The sequence below is a fragment of the Mirounga leonina genome, unplaced genomic scaffold (assembly GCF_011800145.1).
Source record: "Mirounga leonina isolate KUSES-001 unplaced genomic scaffold, KU_Mleo_1.0 Mir_150, whole genome shotgun sequence".
Classification (NCBI taxonomy): Eukaryota; Metazoa; Chordata; class Mammalia; order Carnivora; family Phocidae; genus Mirounga; species Mirounga leonina.
This window is the reverse complement of record NW_023270374.1, coordinates 34428877-34447723: the sequence shown is the minus strand read 5'-3', so window position 1 is coordinate 34447723 and position 18847 is coordinate 34428877. Positions and strand designations below refer to the sequence as shown.

General features: G+C 46.5%; 1 protein-coding gene across 3 annotated transcripts in view; it reads left to right on the top strand.

Annotated features, from left to right (window-relative positions):
* The window catches only part of JPH2 (junctophilin 2), a 63410-nt gene that overhangs the window by 1563 nt on the left and 43000 nt on the right, over positions 1-18847 (top strand). The window contains exon 2 of one of the 3 annotated variants that reach the window (XM_035006360.1): positions 904-1007. The exons of the other annotated variants lie outside the window; for them this stretch is intronic. Coding sequence (XP_034862251.1) covers positions 904-968 — 65 coding nt within the window. The 3' untranslated portion in view covers positions 969-1007. Of the gene's footprint in view, positions 1-903; positions 1008-18847 lie in introns of those variants that run through there. 3 annotated transcript variants of the gene reach the window in all.

The following is an 18847-nucleotide window of genomic DNA, read 5'->3' as shown; positions in this document are numbered from 1 at the left end:
CATCCATCCATCCATCCATCCATCCATCCATCCATCCATCCATCCATTGTTTTGTTTAGAGCATATTTCTGTGGTACCTCCTATTTGCCAGGTATTATAAAAAGAGTTAGATTTGAAGAGGAATAAGATACAGCCCAAGGCTTCAAAGATAGACTCGTAGACAAACAATCATACACAAGTAGGTACAGAGTGCTGGGGCAGAGAAGTTAGATTTGAGGAGGTCAGGGAGTGCTTTAGAACAGGTAACATCTGAGCTGGATCTTGTTGGGAAAATTGCTTTAGAGAGGGTGTGAGTGGGGAGAGAAATGAGTAAGAAGCTCAAAAGCATGAGCGTGCCCAGGGGGTTAAGGAGATGAAGAGGAATTTTCTGTGGCAAAACAGCTGTGGGAAGTGGCAGAAAAGATATCATCACCTCATCCACTGAGCATGACTTTGCATATATCACTTAGTTGGGCCTCAGTTTCCTCATCCACAAAATGGGCTTTAGAATGTCAGGTGCTGCTCAAAATACCGTCACTAGACAGGCAGTATCAACATCATCTGTCCATCAGTTAAAAAAGCAAACTCAGGGGCCCCACCTAGACCTGAATCTGAATCAGAATCTCTAAGGGTAGGCCCAGCCATTTGTTTTAATAAGCTCCCCTGGAAAATTTTATATACATTAACGTTTAAGAAGCATTGCTTTAAATCAGGCACTTGCAAACTATAGCTTAGCCGGCCAAACCGGCCTGATGCCTGTTTTCGTACAGCTTATAAGCTGGAAGTGGTTTTACATTTTGAAATATTTGGAAAAAATCAAAAGTAGAACTCTACTTTTTGACATGTGGAAATTATATGGAAGTCCCTGCATAATATCCTTTTGGCCCACAAAGCCTATAATATTTACTATTCATCTATTTACAGGAACGTTGGCTGGCTCTGCTTTAAATGGTCATTCAGTTTCCTTCCAGCTCAGGATGCTTCTCTGAAGTCTCCTTAACATGCCCCACTGGGAAGAGGAGCTGACACAGATAACTCAAAAACTATAGCTGCTTTAAAGAAAATATTTTGGCGTCTGTCTGAAGGCATTCATAGTGTGTCTGCCGCTCGTCTCCCCTCTTTAGGACAGAGGGCAGGAAGCGGGCAGGCTGGGAGTGGGTTTGTGCTGGAGCAGGAAGGAAGGAGCATGAACCAGCCCACAGGGGACGTTATGCTCAAGCTGAGGCCTGTGGGCCTATCCAGAGGGGCCTCAGGTACAGCATGGGCTCCCAACTGGGCTGTCCGCTGGGGGGTGTCTGGCGAGGGCCTACCCTCAAATGTGTCTAGATGTGGGTGAGGTTGTGTCCCCGGAGTTTCTGTGGGCACAGTGGAAGCGACACAGCCCTGGCTGGAATCGGACAGCGCTGAGGACAAATTCTGGCTCCACACTTCCTAATTCGGTGACCTTCAGCCGTTTGCTGAACCTCTACAGTTCGGTGCAACTCAATTCCCTGGATGTTTATGCTGGACACTGCGCTGAGCACTGGGGACAAGTAGGGAGCAGGCCCCAGTTTCTCTGGCTAGAACACAGAGATGATCCTTGAGTGCTTTGGGGTGCCAATTACCTATGCAAAGTGGTACCAAAGTAGGCCAAATGTTCCTTCCTTCCCTCTTTCCTCTCTCCAAACCAAGGTGTGTGTTGGGGGCCTGGGTGTGAGTCATAGAGACACATTTCTGAGAAACTATGGACTGATTTCCCAATATGTCTTAAAGGGGGGAAACCTATTCATTCACTCATTCATTCATTCACGCAACCAATATTATGGAGCACCAACTATGTGTGAGGCACCATCCGACAGCAAGTTCCAGGAGCCAGGGCAGTGAGCAAGCAAAGGTACGAAAAAAATAGAGAAGGAAGAGGATGACTTTTTGGATAGTGTGGTCTGGGAAGCAGGATGGGAGGCCTCCGGAGAGGGTAACACCTTCCAGGCGGGGAGGGAATGGCAGTTGCAAAGGCCCTGAGGCAGACCTGGACTTGGCATGCTTGAGGAACAGCAGGACCGCCAGGGTGGCAGGAATGGAGTGGATGAAGGGAACAGGCAGGGGCTGATGTTGGAGCTGTGGGTGTGAGCCAGATCACGTAGGCTTTGCAGAGCCCTGGGTTTGACTCTGGGTGTGCATGGGAGGTCTTCAGGCCAGGTTAACTGGAAGACTTGCTCCTCTGGTTTGTCAGAGGCCCAGACTCTTCTTCCAAATGAGACAGTCCCACATCCAGGGGCCCTGGAAATCTCACAGATCTCTCCCAAGCCACACACGAGGTACAACTCTCCAAAATTAGATGTGGCCACTGCTTCGGAAAATCTCTTTAATCAACCTGTCATCAGTCCCCTGAGGGTTTGTTAAGGACCTGCCCTTTGCCCCATCCTGAGTAGTGCTGAAGAGAATGTAGACAAATAAGATCCTGTGATTAGAAACGGCTGGGAGTCGGGCAGCCTTGGGTTATTACCTTGGCCTATCCTATTATTTCATATCGTGGAGCCTTAGTTTCCTCACCAATAAAATGGACTTATGCTAATCTCTCCTAAGATTTCTCATGGGAAAAATGGGTACTCAATAAACAGTAGTTGCTATAATTACTATTAACTCTCACGAATTCGCTCAATAAATATGTACTGAGTGATTATTATGAAGCAAGCAGTATAGTGCTGGGAGGGAGGAGTGTAGAAATGAACAGAATGGAAAGGGTCCCTACCTTCCATTGAATCTACAAGAAATCATACTATAGGGTGTCGGGTGCTACGCAGGAAAGTACTGGGGACTAAGGGATGAAGAGGCGGGCAACTAACCAGACTAAGGCAATCAGGGAGGCTTCTTGGAGTAAGCGGCAAGCTGGGCTCTGAAGTACGGAGTGAGGCAGGTGACAAGGGTGGAGGATGAGTGTTCCAGGTTGAGAGAACAGAGTGCACGAAAGCCAGGAAGTCTAGCGCGTGCTGCCAGCCAGGAGATAAAGCTGAAACTTGCATCTTATCACCAGTTTTAGGAAGTACTGATGAAAGGGACAATATGTCCCATTCCTCCACTCCCCACCTTACCTTGCAGCCAAAGGAAACAGCAGTTTTCCAAACCGGAGGTATTGTCCCATTAACAGGTGGTAACCTCAATTTAGTGGGTCATGACCTGCATTTTTAAAAATGAAAGAACAAGAACAGAAAAGGCAGAGTGTTTCACAGAGCATAAGAGTATTGTTTGCTCAGCTGAAGATACATGTACATACATAATGTGTGTGTGTACATGCATCGTGTGTTTATTACATGGTGTATAAATGTATTTCTTACTGCAGGTCATGGTCAAAAAAGTTTGAAAATCACTGTTCTAAAGTGACTTCATGAAGCCACTGTCACTCCTACGGAGGGGAAGGTGGTGAAGGCAAGGAGCTCCCACTCCCAAGCTCCCGAACCCTGCTGTAAGCCGCCTGGCACCCCTCCCCCGCCTATAGCCCTCTTCCTGCCCTGGCCATATATAGCCAAAGTAAAAATAGCTGCGGGCCTAAATCGCCAAAGCAAGCATACAGCCCGGCCTTAAGTAGTAATGCTCCTTTGGCTGCCTAGCTGTTCCCACCCCAGAGACCCACAGACTCCAGGCCTGGAAGGGCCACTGGTGATCTTTGCTTTCCGAGGTCCTTGACCTGGAGCCCTGGCCTTGGCGGCAGAGGCCCATCAGCGTGTAGGCAATATGTGTGCCTATGTGCATGGACTGTCTGTGTTTTTCCTCAGATAGCCATGGGATTCTCAAAGTACTCTGGTGTTAAGTTCCAGAAGCACTCAGCTAGTCAGTAATCCCTTCCCCAAAATGTGCAATGGAAAAACCAGGCCCAGGGGTGCCTGGGTGGCTCACTTGGTTAAGCGTCCGGGGCTCTTGATTTCGGCTCAGGTCATGATCTCGTGGGTGGTGAGATGGAGCCCTGCATCAGGTTCCATGCTGGGTGTGGAGCCTGCTTGAGATGCTCTCTTTGCCTCTCTCTCTGCCCACCCCTTGCTCTCTCTCTCTCAAAAGCAAACAAACAAACAAAAAAACAAAACCAGGCCCAAGATGGACTTTGTTCGTAAAGCCAGTAATAATAATAATAATAATAATAATAATAATAATAATAATAGTTGATTTTTGGTGTGCTTACTATGTGCCAGGTGTTACTCTTGGCATGGAACATGTGTTATTTAAACCTTCAAAACTGGGGTGCCTGGGTGGCTCAGTCGGTTAAGCGTCTGCCTTTGGCTCAAGTCATGATCCCAGGGTCCTGGGATGGAGCCCTGTACTGTATTCTCTCTCACTGTCCTCTAACTAGTAAGAGGCAGAGATTGAATTTGATGGTAATAAGTAGTAATTAAAAAGTTCATAGTATATGGGGCACCTAGGTGGCTCAGTTGGTTAAGCATCAGACTCTTGGTTGCAGCTCAGGTCATGATGTCATGATTAGGGGATCCAGCTTCGTACTGGGCTCTGTGCTCAGTGCGGAGTCTGCTTCCAATTCTCTCTCCGTCTCCCTCTCATTCACTCTGTCCCTCTCTCTCAAATAAATAAAAATCTTTAAAAAATAGTTCATAGTATAAGTCATTATTTTAATAAGTGATAAACAACTATACAAAGTAAGACTGGCTACATGATTTGTGAGACCCAGTACAAAATGAAGATGCAGGACCCCCTCTTCAAAATCATGAAGAATTTCAAGGTAATGACAGCAGAGCATTAAACCAAGCGCAGGGCCTTCTAAGCACAGAGCCCTGAGCAACAACAAAGGTGGGGGATGCTGGTGAGGCAGGCCTTGACAGTGGTCACGACCGCATCTACCACTTCTCGTGTCTTTACTCTATACCAGGCTCTGTGCTAAGAATCTTACATGCCTTATATTATTCAGGCTTCTTAATAACTCATTGGCTACACTAGTGGTATTCAAATCTTTGCGGTTGCAACCTGCTATAAATTAGATATTTCACATCGTAATTCTGTACATACACACACAAAAATGTAAAACTGAAATAAATCCTCACAAAATAATATTCCCTTCCTACATGCAGTGCTTGCTATTTTTTCTTTTATTCTATCTTGTCGAGAGAATTAAATGCTGCCCTGATAGAGTAAAGCACTTACAACAGGGCTTGCCATGTGGTTAGTGCTTTTATTATTTTTACATGCTGAAAAGTTGGTATTTTTATGTTTAACTATGACAATTGGGTAAAAAACCCAAGGCTCTGCTCTCTGGATCAAATTTTCTTTCTCTTGCCCAAAGCTGATGACTTAAGCTCATTTTAACCCAACTGACTGTGAACATGGGAGCAAAATGAATTTGCCAGGATAGGGGCCTGCGCAATACCTAGTGTCACATTATCTGGGCCTGGGATATGTGTTCCTTGAAGCAACTTCATTCATTCATTCATTCATTCATCCATCCATTCACTCATTCACTCATTCATTCTCCAAAGGAGTATCTTTTCTATTGATCTGTTTGTCTACCTTTATGCCAGGATCACACTGCCTTTGTTATTAGAGCTTTATAGTAAATTTTAAAATCAGAGTAAATCCTCCAACTTCGCTTTTTTTAACTGGGTTCTTCTAGGTCATTTCCATTTCCATATACATTACAAAATCAGCTTATTGATTTCTACTAAAAAGCCCAATGGGAATTTGATTAATAATGCATTAGACCCATTTATCAATTTGCAGAGAAAGGACAACTTAATGGCAATGAGCCTTCCAATTCATGGACATGGTATATATCCCTATTTATTTAGGTCTTTAATTTCACTTAGCAATGTTTTGGAGTTTTCAGTGTTTTGCACATCTGTTTTGTTGAATAAAATTCATAAGTTTTTAAAATGATACTGTAAGTGGAATTTTAAATTTCACTTTTCCAATTGTTCATTGCTAGGTTATAGAAATGCAATTAATTTTGTACATTGACTTTGAATCCTTTTACACTGCTAAATTAATTTCTTAGTTCTAGTGGGATTTTTTTGTTCTTTTTTGGATTTAAAAGGAACATATTTTAATTTAAAATTTCTTGATTGCTATTAAAAACCAAGTGTGGAAGTCCTAAGAGAGTCTGACAGGGGCACTCGCAGCTTACAGTAGCCAGATCTGGGTTCAAATCCCAGCTGTGCCACTTCTTAATTCTATGAATGTGGGCACATACGTAACCTCTCTTGAGCTCCCATTTCCTTTTTTTCATTAGAGATGTCAAAATCTTCAAAATATGGTTGAAACAGTGAAATGAGATAATACATAAAAAGCATTTCACATACCGCCTGGCACCTAGAAAGTGCTAAAACTATTCCCCTTTCTGCATTTCCTTCACAGTCTAGAGGGTGAGTTAATTCAGGATGGCCTGAACCACAGCTGTTTTGGGGAGACTGTTTCAGCACAGAAACTAGCTTTTGGCTTTGGAGCAGTTAATAAGCTAAGACTTTGATTCGATTAGTTCTGCCTTGAGTCCTGCCAGTGTAGATGGAACTCATGCCAGGCACGATTCCATTTCGAATGTAGAATCAGCATAATTTAACCTCATCTTGAAAATCTCATGTCCCAGTTCACAGCCAGGGAGCCAGCATGACAGCCGGCTGAGTTGCTGTCACGGCAGCTTCTTGGCTTTATCTGGGACCCCAGAGGAGCAGAGCGGACCCTCAGCGAGACAGGGAAGTGGACACAATTAGTCTTTCTTCTCTGCAGCCTTGCCTTCTGTGATGCGTGTGTCCAATTGGCCAAATCTCTGCACACATGCTCCTGTCCAAGGCCAGGCCCTTGCGATTCATCAAGCTTCCTTGTTTCCAGAGACTGCTAATGCTGTGGCCCCAGCAGCTGTTCCCTGGACCAGCCCTTGCTGCCACACCCTTGTGAGGAATGTTGAGTCTCATTTTCTGAGGGCCCTGGTTGAGGTTGGGGTGCAGGCTGAGCGGGACAGAGTTGCTTCCTGCCGTAGGCCAGAGGGCTGTCCTTGTCCTCTCCTATCTCTTCTGAAGCCAGAGCCACAAGTAGGTGGACAGTTAGGTCTGGTCACAAGTGAAGCATCCAGGACCCCTACTTGTTCCTCTATAACTGAGACTTGACTGACCCAGACCCACCTGGCAAAATCCATAGAATGATCCAGGGGCTGTGGGAACTCTAGAACCCCCTTCCCTCCAGACAAGTAGAGAGCACCTTGTGACTGGATGTATTCAAGCATATGCTGCCGACTGTCATATGGACAGTATATAGTGGGGGTGACACACTGAGGCCTGAGGGCTGCACACAGCCTGCAGGAAATGTTCTGTTTGGTATATACAATGTTTTTATTACTTTCATTTTTTTTAAGTTTTATTTATTTTAGAGAGAGAGTGAGCGAGCATGAGCAGGGGGAGGGGCAGAGGGAGAGAGAGGGAGAGAACGCTCATGCAGACTCCCCGTTGAGCGGGGAGCCCAACATCAGGCTCAATCCCAGGACCCCGAGATCATGACCTGAGCTGAAGTCAGGACCGCACTTAACCGACTGCACCACCCAGGCGTCCCTATGACTTTTATTTTTTAATTTATTTAATCTATTTTTTAAAGATTTATTTATTTGAGAGAGAGAGAGAGTACAAGAGCGCAGGGTGGGAGGGGCAGAGGGAGAGGGAGAGAGTGTTCCAAGCAGATCCGCGCTGAGTGCGGAGACTGATGCAGGGCTCGATCTCACAACGCTGACATCACAACCTGAGCCAAAACCAAGAGTGGGACACTCAACCGACTGAGCCTCCCAAGTGCCCCCATGACTTTTATTTTTAATTTGAATCCTTTATGGATATACCATCTTAACAAAGTGATCAAATTTCACATCATTGATGACAGAACAGCCTTACAATATAGGCCCTTGATGGGAAAAGCGCACAACATCCACTATTCCTGCTGAGAAGGTGTGGAGAGCGGGCCGTGTATGCAGAGACCTGTAGGCCATCGTAAGACTCTGGCTTTTCCTCTGAGAAAAATGAGGCCTATAAAAGTGACATGATCGACCTTGTTTAAAGGGATTCCTTTGGCTACTGTGTTGAGAGACTGTTTGGGGAAGAGGAGGTGGTACAAAAACGGTAGAAGCAGGGAAGCGAATTAGTGAGTTTATTGCAATCTTACGGGTGAGAATACAGGCTTGGGCCACCACCTTGTAGCAGCGGAGGTGAGGAGAAGGAAGTAAATCCTGGATCTGTGTTGAAGGTAGAGTCATTAAATTTTGCTGATAGACTGGACTGGGGGAGTGAGAGAAAGAGGAGTCAAGGCTTTGGCCTAAGCCACGGAAGGATGACATTGCCCTGACCTGAGATGGGCCAAGTGTTCAAAGAGGGAAGGTCAGGAGCTTGGTGTTGGACATTATGGGTGAGAGACGCCTGTTGCACATGCCATGTGGGCATGAGGGCTGTGGGCAGGCCTGAGCAAGGAAAGGAGGCCTGAGTGACCCATGTGGGGTCCTGTGAACCCAGACTCTCTCCCCTTGATTTCTTTTACCTCTCCTACACCCAATTATTTCTGATTCCCAAGGCTCTCAGGATTACTGAGCTGACTCAGAGCCTGGTGAAGGGACTTCCACCCAGGCCACAGGTCCCCAGGACTGGTAGCACCCAGGTGATGTCACTTGTTTAATCCCATTTCTTGTATGAGCTGTGGGGTGTCATCTGGGGTAGCAGCCTCCGGATGTGGGGGTGGTGGAGCCCTGCAGGCTATGGGGACTTGTCATATACCCACTGTAACCTGACCTTGCTCCCAGGAGCTAGTCACAAACACTGCTAACTACTCTGCTCTAGGTTACTTCTCAGCGATCCTGGGAAGTCAGGGACAGTGGAACTTTGATAGGTAGCAGCATTTGGGAGCCATGGGAAGGGACTATGGTACCACCTTGCAGGCAAGCCAGAGAGCAAGGCATTAGGATTCAGTATCATGATTGATTAGCAATGTCTGTTGTGGTCACAGGGTGGGTAAGAGATGGCCCATATGACAGATTACTTGTTGCCTTGAACTAGATGGTCTTGGAGGGCCACTCCAACCTGTGACCTCGGGATTGAAATAGTCTCACTTACCCCGAGTTGAGGTTGTCTATAAATGTGTTACACATTTGCAGATATTGGGAGGGAACATGACAGTCTATATTACATGTGGGGTCTGGCACCAGCTGCTACCATCTCATGAGAGCCCATCCCTATATTTTCAGAAATTTTGCAAGCTAGCTGTTCAACTGTGGCCTGACTAGCCACTGTGGGTATATTTACATGATGGAACTTGGCTAGCATTACAAATTAGGGTTGTTTGTTTATTTTTCCAAAGAGCTATTCTACTAGCATACCACTGAACATTGTGCTAATATGAAATGCCCATTTTTTCCTTCTCATCCAGATTGAGGGTAACCAACCATCCTGCTTTGCCTGGGAACTGTCCTGGTTTTAGTACTGAAAGTCCTATGTCTTGGGAAGCCTTTCAATCTAAGGCAAACTAGGTCACCTTGCAATTCTCTCCCATGAAGTGAAGGGAGCCAACATTTGTTGAGAATCTGATATCTCTGCTAGAGAACCCATGTAAACCCTCCAGCAACCCTGCAAAGTAAACTTGCACTGCTTACTTTACTGACCAGAGATAGACTTAAAGAGAACGTGCCCAAGGCCATGAACATGTGCACTCATCTGATAGTATCTGCTGAAGGCCTTCTATGTGTCCGTCATCGCATTGAGTGCTTGGGATGCTGTGGTGAGTATGGCAGTCTTGGTCCCTGCCCTCAGAAGCTTGTGTTCTAACAGCAGAGACCAGCATTGGACAGCTAGTTAATTACAAGTGGGATAAGCAATTTGAAGGGAAAGCAGAAGAGTGTATGGGTGTAACGGGAACCTGATCTGGTCTGCTAATCACGGAAGGCTTCCTTGAGGAAGTAGTGTCGCGGCTAAGATCTGACGGATGAACAGGGGATAGCTGGGTAACAGGAGCTACACAGTGCCAGACAATAGGAGTGAGGACAAAGGCTTGGAGGTGGGCACAAGAAAAGGCTGTTGTGTTCAAGAAAAGGCAGGAGCTCAGAGACTGAGAAAGAGTGGAGTCAGTGAGGCTGGAGGGTTGGCAGGGCCCAGATCATGAGGGCTTTGTGGGTCGCAGTGCAGAGTTTGATCTCATCCTTATGGTAGATACTGCCGGACACCCTCAGATACTGCTCCAGAGCAGGATCCTCCTACCCCTCAACCTGCTGCCAGGAGTGCTGGTTGCTGATGGCTCATAGTGGGGCACTGTTGTCTGTCAAAAGGAGTTGCCTAGCTCTGTGGGCAACCCATAGCTAATGAGTGCTTGATATAGGAGTTCAAAGACCCAGCCTCCTTGGACAACTCTGAAGGGCCATAGCAGCTCCAGAGATCCCCATGGGATCAGTGGAAGCCTTGGTTGCAACAGTTCAACTTCCTCTGCTGTTGAATCCTGCTTCCTCATAGATGTTCATCCCAAGAGCATTCCCCCCAAATCATTCACATACAATCTTTGCTTGAGGACCCAAGACCATCCTCAAGGCACTCAGAAGCCACTGCAGGGTTTTAGGTGGGGTCACCTGGTCAGATCCACATCTTATTAAAGAGATGACTCTGGCAGCAGCAAAGGGTGGACTGAAGTATCAGGGGAGGTGAGAGATCAGGGAAGATGCTCTTGTAGTAAACCAGGGAGAATTGTGCAGCCTGGACCAGATGGATGAGTTGGAGATAAAGAGAAGTGGGGGAAATTAAAGCAATATTCAGAGTCAGGCCTGTCTGTTTCCAAAGCCCAAACAATCTCCATTATTCTGCTGCCCCCAAAGACGTCTTAGGCCTGGCTTGCTTTCTCAGGGACACTGGGTCCATGGTCTTTATCAAGGTGGGTTAGAGCCAAGCTGGGGTGGGTTCCCTATACTCAGGAGCATCTATATATCTATATATAGGTATCTGTGGCATATGGGCATGCCTGTTCACCACCATGTGCATTGGTTTACCTGGTCCAATTCTGGTGTACCTGGACAAGAGCCACTGACCCCTGGACTCTCTGGTGCTCAGTCCCCTACCTGCCATTCTCCATCTGAAACCCTGTCTGAAATCTGCTGATGACACTTCCATGGTCCTGTCCAAAGATCTTGTCCTAAGATCTGACTCTATGTGAGAGAACTTAGAGAAGGACTAGGGATGGCTATTAGCCCAAATAGATGAGATAGAGACAAGATAGCTCTCATAGGAGGTGAGAAGTGACAAATGTCTCAAGTAATGAGAGTATGGAGGAAGGAAGATAGCCCAGGAAGGTTTCCTGAAGGAGGTGGCTTTGAAGCTGGGCTTTGGTGGATTTGGGAAGACAAAACTAGGAGGGTGACTTGGGACCAGGTCATGAAGACACTGGACTGTCAGGTCAGGACTTCCATAGGCAGCAGGGACCCCCCACCCCACCCCCGGAGAGGAGCAGTCATGACTCTTCTCTCTCCATCTCTGTTCAGTCCTCCAGGGACATTGATGTTCAGACTTTAGACAGTCTTCTAGAAATAGGCAGGTGTCACTGGCCAGAGGGGGTGGTGTTCTCAGTGTCCATTCTGTATTTGGAGGCAGAATCCCTGATCAGACCCACATGTCTCTTCTCTATTTCAAAGTGGACTCTGGATCTCCTAGACTTCCCTTGGGCTTCTGAAATGGTTGGCTTCCTTCAGAGATGAGGTTTGGGTGAGGGTTTTCAAACCTTTCAAACTAAGTCATTTAAATTCTTAGTTTGAATTATTCCAACTATGAAATCAGAATGATGACACCTATACTTGTTAGGATATATTTTTTTGTCTGCAGGTAATAGAAAATCCTAACCCCAAGTGAGTTAAACAAGTACTTTCTATAGAAATATAATGTGGGCTACATATGCAATTTAAACTTTGCTAGTAGCTGTATTTAAAAAGGTGAAATTAATTTTAATAATATATTTTATTTAACCCATTACCCAAAATATTATCATCTCTACATGTAATCAATATATAATTATTAGTGAGATATTTTACATTCTTTTTGGGGGGGTACTAATTCTTTGCAATCTGGTGTTCAATGGCCACCTACGTCTGGTGGCTACCATATTGGACAGCATGACTAAAACAATAAGGATATTTATGATCTCATGTAAAGAAGAATCCAGAGGTAGGGCAGTGTCAGGCTTGGTTGACTTGGAGCTTCAACAGTGTCAACAAGGGCCCAGATTCCTGCCACATTTTGCTCTGCCATCCATCGCGTCAGCTCTGTTCTCAGTAGCTCCCCGCATGGTACCAAGTCGACTACCACAGCTCCAGGGGTCACCTCCACATGCAGCGACACCCAGCAGCAGAAGACTATGTTTCTGCATGTTTCTCTTTATAAGAAAGAGGAGCTCTTTTCTGCTTCCCCTCTGGTCTTGATGCTGGATTTCATCAAATGCTCACATTGAATCTGATCATTGGCAAGGTGAGTAGATAGGAAGTCTGGCTGAGAGCAGTCAGAATCTACCCCTGCATAGGGAGCCTTTCTCTAAGGCCCAGGGAGAAAGGCTGGGCTGCAGAACAGAATGAGGTTCCATCAGCACAGGAGAGGTCTGCAGTTGGGTAACAACCAGGATCACAACACCTGCCAGGCACAGCAAGTTACAGGTTTGACCGAAGGAACGGAGCCCACTGGTTAACTGGAGGTCAGCGGAGAGGTTTCACAGCTCTTACTCAAGTTGCATATTAAAACCATCAGAGGTGCTTTATAAAAACTCCAGCGTCCACATCATTTAAATCATACTCTCTGGCCAGGAGGGTGGATCTTGTGCTATAGATGTGGCTTCCATAAGCTACTCTGTCATGTGTGTTTAGAGGGTGTGGAAGTAGGTCTCGCTGATGAACAGACTTCCCAAATTCTCTTCCTCCCAAGGACAGAAGCTTTAAGGCGTCCCGAGTCAGAGAGGTGGCCAAGTCAGCCAAGCCTGGGCATTCCAGGGGAGAAGCCTGCTTTCTCACAAGCAAGCAGACCAAGGCGGGAAATGGAGCTGGTCTCATTCTCTCCCTCTGAGTTCTTTCTGTCCTCCCTGGCTCCTTTTCATCTCTCCAGTTAATCCTGTCTGGGCCAGGTTTCTGAGCAAAGATTCTGGCCTGGCAAAAAGCTAACGTTTATGGAGTGCTTACTGCGTGCCAGCATCCTCACATATGGTTCACTTAGTCTGTGGTCAGCCAGTCCTCCCCCACCGGCCAAGGTACACACTTATTTCTGATGGTCAATTAAATCCAGTCTCTCTGGCACTCGACTCCAAGCCCCTTGAGGGCAGAGATCGTGTGTCTTATTTACCACTGTGTCCCCAGCATCTAACACCAAGAATGCAGGATCCACAGCAAATACTGAATTCGAATAAAAGAGTGAACAATAATCTGAAATAGATACCATTACCTCCATCTTCAGAAGGACAAACGGAGGCTCAGTAGGCTTAAATAGTTCACGCATGTTCTAGAACTATTTGGTGTCAGAGTGAAGGTTAAAACCCAGGGTATTGGGGGCGCCTGGGTGGCTCAGTCGTTAAGTGTCTGCCTTCGGCTCAGGTCATGATCCCGGGGTCCTGGGATCGAGCCCCGCATCGGGCTCCCTGCTCCACGGGAAGCCTGCTTCTCCCTCTCCCACTCCCCCTGCTTGTGTTCCCTCTCTCACTGTGTCTCTTTCTGTCAAATAAATAAATAAAAAAACAAAACAAAACAAAAAAACCCCAGGGTATTGTATACTAAACCAGAAGGGCAACCGCAGCAAGAAGGTGATATTCAGGTTTTATAAAATTTAGGAGCCTGCTGTGAGGGACAGAACTTTGTTATGGCCTTCACAAGACTTTTACATGTACCCCAATAATTCCTGGGGTTTGGGCTGCTAAATCTAGACCTGAACACGTTGGCAGCCACTGCCAGTCACTACTGAGTCACCTATCACGTGCTGAGGCATGAGGGAAAAAAGAAAATGTGGTTCCTGCCCCTGGAAGAATGGGGAGGTGTCACTGAGGAGAAGACGCAGATTCATCAGACATTTACTGTGGGCTTCCTTGGGCCTGGAACTATGCCAAAAGCTGGAATCGTAGCAGGAGTAAGCTGGACATGGTTCCCTCCCTCTTGGAAACCAAAGTCCAGTGGGAAAGGCTTATAGTGAACAGATGATCTTAGTAATTATTTAACTGCAATTGGGAGAAGTACCAAGAAGAAGTACAGGGCGACATGACATCACGTAGCAGTACTCAGGGGGTAGGGCTCAAGAAATCCTCCCAGATGAGGTCACATTTAAGCTGAAGCTTGAAATATCAATAGAAGTTGGCCAAGGGAAGAGAGGAGAAGATGCTGGGGTGGGGGTGGGGGGCATGTGCAAAGGTCCTGAGGTGGAAAGGCAAGTGTGACTGGAGAGTTGTTCAAGATGAGTCAGGAGAGGTGGTCAGGGGCAGCCACACCAGGCCTTGTAGCCTGCTGAGAATCTTGCCCCTCACCCTGAGGGCAGTGGGAAGTCTCACAGAGTCTATAAGGCCAAGTGAGGGGGCCAGCCCAAAGGTTATCAGGAGGCACTTCCTTCCACAGAAAGCTCCTCTCAGCCAGATGGCTGTGGGCGGGGTCCTTCTGCTCCCTCTCTTCGGATGCGGATGCATTCTTCCTGTCCCCAGGGAGAACTGTCCTGTCTTAGAGAGAGTCAGGCTGGGGATGGCCCAGCACTTGGCTTTTCCCCCTTCCCAGGGCCCCATCACTCCCAGCCTCCCCTGGGTGTCTGTGCCTCTTGCCACTTGCTTGTAAGTTTCCTAATATAGCCTGGCCGTTTCCTCCCCAACTGGTGGCCAAGAGCCACTCTCCTGTTGCAATCTCAATTTTTCTTGGGCTTAAAGGGACCATGTCAGCCCATCTCATGCCAACTTTAAGCTAAAGGTAGATTGGCTGATTTAATTTCACAAACTTGTCTAATCCAGAGATTAGATGTCTTCTGCTTTCTCCCAGTTTACCATCTTCTCTGTTCTACTCTTGTTCACTTTCCCCTTTCACAGATTTTTTTTTCTTCTTTCTTCTGAGCACAGCGGAAGGAGCACAGCTAAACATGGATGTGAGTTTTGGTGTATTTATTAACTGTGTTGCCTTGAGTGAGTCTTATAGGAACCATTAAATACCTCTCTGGGAGTGAGCCATGCAGATTTCTGGAGGAAGAACATTCCAGGCAGAGGGAGCAGAAAACAGAAAGGCCCCGAGGCAGGACCATGGCTAATGTGTGGGAGGAACAGCAAGGAGGCCTTTGTGGCTACAGTGGACTGAGGGAAAGGGGAGAACTGAGGGAGGTGAATGAGGACAGAGCAATGAGGGGGATGCGATCAGGTAGGGTCCATGGATCACTAAGGACTTCAGCTTTTCCTCTGAATGAGAAGAGGCAGAGCAGTGTTGTGATTTTGACTTTATTACAGTTGAACTGAATCCCCATGATAGGTGTGCTAGGAATGGATAGAGGAGCACAGGGTGGAAACAGACCATCGTGCCCACCATTATGAAAATCCTGGCGAGAGACAAGGGTGGCTTGGGCTACCATCTAGTAGCAGTGAGGGTGGTGAGAAGTGGCTGGATTTCAGATGCACTTGGAAAGGAGAGTTGACAGGATTTCCTGATGGGTATTTGCAGAATGCTGTACTGGGGTGTTTGTGTTTTGGGGTTTTTTTCCTCCTTAAAAGTTAATTAATTAATTAATTATTAAATCACGGTATAGTTTCCATGCAATAAAATGCATTTCAAGTGTACAGTCTTGACAAATGCATACACCTGTGTAACCACCAGCACATCAAGGTATAGAACATTTCTGTCAATTCAGGAAGTTCCCGTACATCCCTTTGCAGTGGATCCCTCCTACCCACAGCCCTGGTAACCACAGATCTGCTTTCTTTCACTCTACATTAGCTTTTACCAGCCTTTAATGTAATTGGAATCACACAGTTTGTATTCGTTCATCTTTGGCTTTATTCGTTTAGCATGTTTTTGAGATCCATGCTGTACAATCAGTCTATTCCTTTTTAATGCTGACCAGTATTCCACTGTGTGGCTGACTATCTGTCCATCCATTTACCAGATGATGGACATTTGGGTTGTTTTTATTTTGTTGTTGTTGTGGTCTCCTTTTTAATCTTCCCCTGAACTCTAAAAAGTGGGTATTATTTTTCCATTTTCCAGAGAAGCAAATTGAGAATTAGGAGAAGTAACTTGTTCAAGGTTCTCCAGATTAGATGATGTCTGAGATCAGTTTGTCTTGGACTTCACATCTCTATCTGTCCCCCTGCCTCCCATACAATGTGACCACATGGGAATGAGCTTGGAAATGGGAACACATTAGTTTTCCATCTATCCATCTCCCCATTTGATCATCCCCTGCACCATGCTCTCATTTCTCTATTCTTTGCAATTGCCACACATGCCCATTTGAACTGGTTTCAAATCCAGTTCTGCTCCTTCCTTACTGGGTGACTTTGGACAAGTCACATAACCTCTCTGAACCATTCCACCTGTGAAATGGAGATCATATTTATATCTTCCTCTATGAGATAATGCCCAGTGATACTGCCTTTCTCTGTCTCTCTCCACTTCTCTTTGGCCCTTTTACAGTTCATATTCTATGGTCATTGGTTTTTCATGGCTGGACATTGAAGGGAGTTCTGATGTCCCTCTCCCCACTGGCTGCTCCTGCCTGCTGTACAGAGAGACTGCAAGAACTGGGGACCCTCCCCAGCAAATTAAACCAGATTTTCTGGGGGTGAGGTCCGGAAATTGGTATTTTTTAGAGCTTCTGAAGGGCAGCCAGGATAGAGAACTGTGGGCTCAGAGCGTGAGCTTTGGGCATTAGTCAGATTTGGGTTTGGATTCTGCTTCCTTGCCCAAGTCAGTTAATCTCTCAGACCACCATCTTCCTCTTCCGTAAATAAGCATCATCACTGGGACCCACCTGATAGGACCTTTGAGAGGTTTCAATGAGCCCTGGGCACTCTATGTGACTCTTAATGGGGTCTCTTCATGCAGAAGGGGCTGGGGGAAGGACAGGACTGGAGCCTGTGCCGGGGGGGACCAGGCATGTGGAGTCACGTGGACGCACTCTCCTTGACCTGCAGAGTCACGGTGCCCAATTCCTAGAAAGCCAGCATCTCAAAGTTAGGCCAAACTTTAGAAAGCTTCATATCCAACACGTCATTGACGGACAGGGCAATTAAGGCCTTAAGAAGGGAAGAGAGTTGCCCAAGGTCACACAATGAGATGGAGTTTCCAGACAAGTTCAGCCAATCAATCAGCAAATTATTTATGGAGCACCCCTATGTGCCAGGCCCTATTCCAGCTGTTGGGGCTGCACTGGAGACCAAAACAGGAAAGATCCCTGCCCTCATGGAGCTTCTCTTCTAGTGGGGAAAGGAAAGCAATGAATATAATAATTAAGTCATATGATACGTTAGAAAAGGATACATACTATAGAAAACAGAAGTAGATCGGGGAATACCTGGGTGCTTGTGGAAGTGCAGGCAGATCTGGAGGAAAAGAATTCCAAGCAGAGGGAACAGCCGGTGCAAAGGCCCGAAAGCACACCTGTTGGGCGGAGCTTAGGAATTCCCTTACCTGGCTCACTGTTTCAGTTCCCTACCCATGCTGGGCATTTGCTGGGAAGAAGGCCATTTGGGGTTTTTTTTGGTTAACTAGGGTAAAGTAGAAGCTTGTGTTTAAAACAAAGGCTCTGAATTTCCTCCCTCAACTCAGTGAACATTATGGCAGGCACTGTTCTACATGCTGAAGGCATGAAGATGAAGGCAGGGACCTGGCTTTCAGCGGACTACTTACACAGACTGTTGTTCCCAGGAGCTCACGTGCTCACACTAACGGACACACAGGGCCTCCACTGCGGGTATCTCCTTGTACACAACACTATCCTGCACACACATGGTCTCACACAGTCTCGGTTTCCCTAATGCCCACAACCTCATACACTCAGCCTCAAGTGCTACATATTACTCTGTGCTTTAACACTGAGAGAGCTTTGCACACTCAGAACCTCCCACACACCCATAATGTCACCTCCAGGAACTTGGACACTTACCCCACTGTGTACACACTGTATTGCACACTCATGATCTCGTATAATCAAAAGACACTGACATGCACGTCCATAAAAGTCTTCTATACACATGGCCTTGCACACATACACACTCTCACATGCTTTCCAACAGAGTCCTATGCTCTCTAGCATTCACACTACTCTGTGAACTCACTGTCTTATCCTTTCATGAGCTTGAACATGCACATCACCTTGCACAATAGGATGACTGTGCACATGCATTTAACCTCACATACCAACAGATGTGGCTGCTTACACCTCTCCACACTCTTTGAATTTCTAATGGTTTTGCACCCTCACTCAACTTTGCCTTTCCTTACACACTCAAGACCTCAAATACTCTCATGACCTTATGGTACATCCATTATGTCACACTCATGTGATCTCAGTCACCCTCTGTGTGCACACTGCCTTGCACACTCATGATTCAACATGCTCCCACTACCTTGCACACTCCCACACATGCAAATATTCACCCTACCACACAAACTCACTGTCTTGCCCAATCACTCTCTTGCATGTTCAGTCTCTCCTGGGTGTTTCAAAATCTGTGCACTCATCCAAATTCACACTCACCAAACCTCGTCTGGTTGGACAACTTCACACTTTAAAACTGACAGATCCTATTTTGCACACCTGTGACCCAGCTGTGTTCCTACCAACAGAAATATTCACACCATTGTGCAAACTGCTTCTGGCCACCCACTCATGTCCTGGAACACTTGTTTAACGGCATGCACTCTGGGAGCTCACACAGCTTCACACACTGATGGGACTCACACGACCTCACTCTG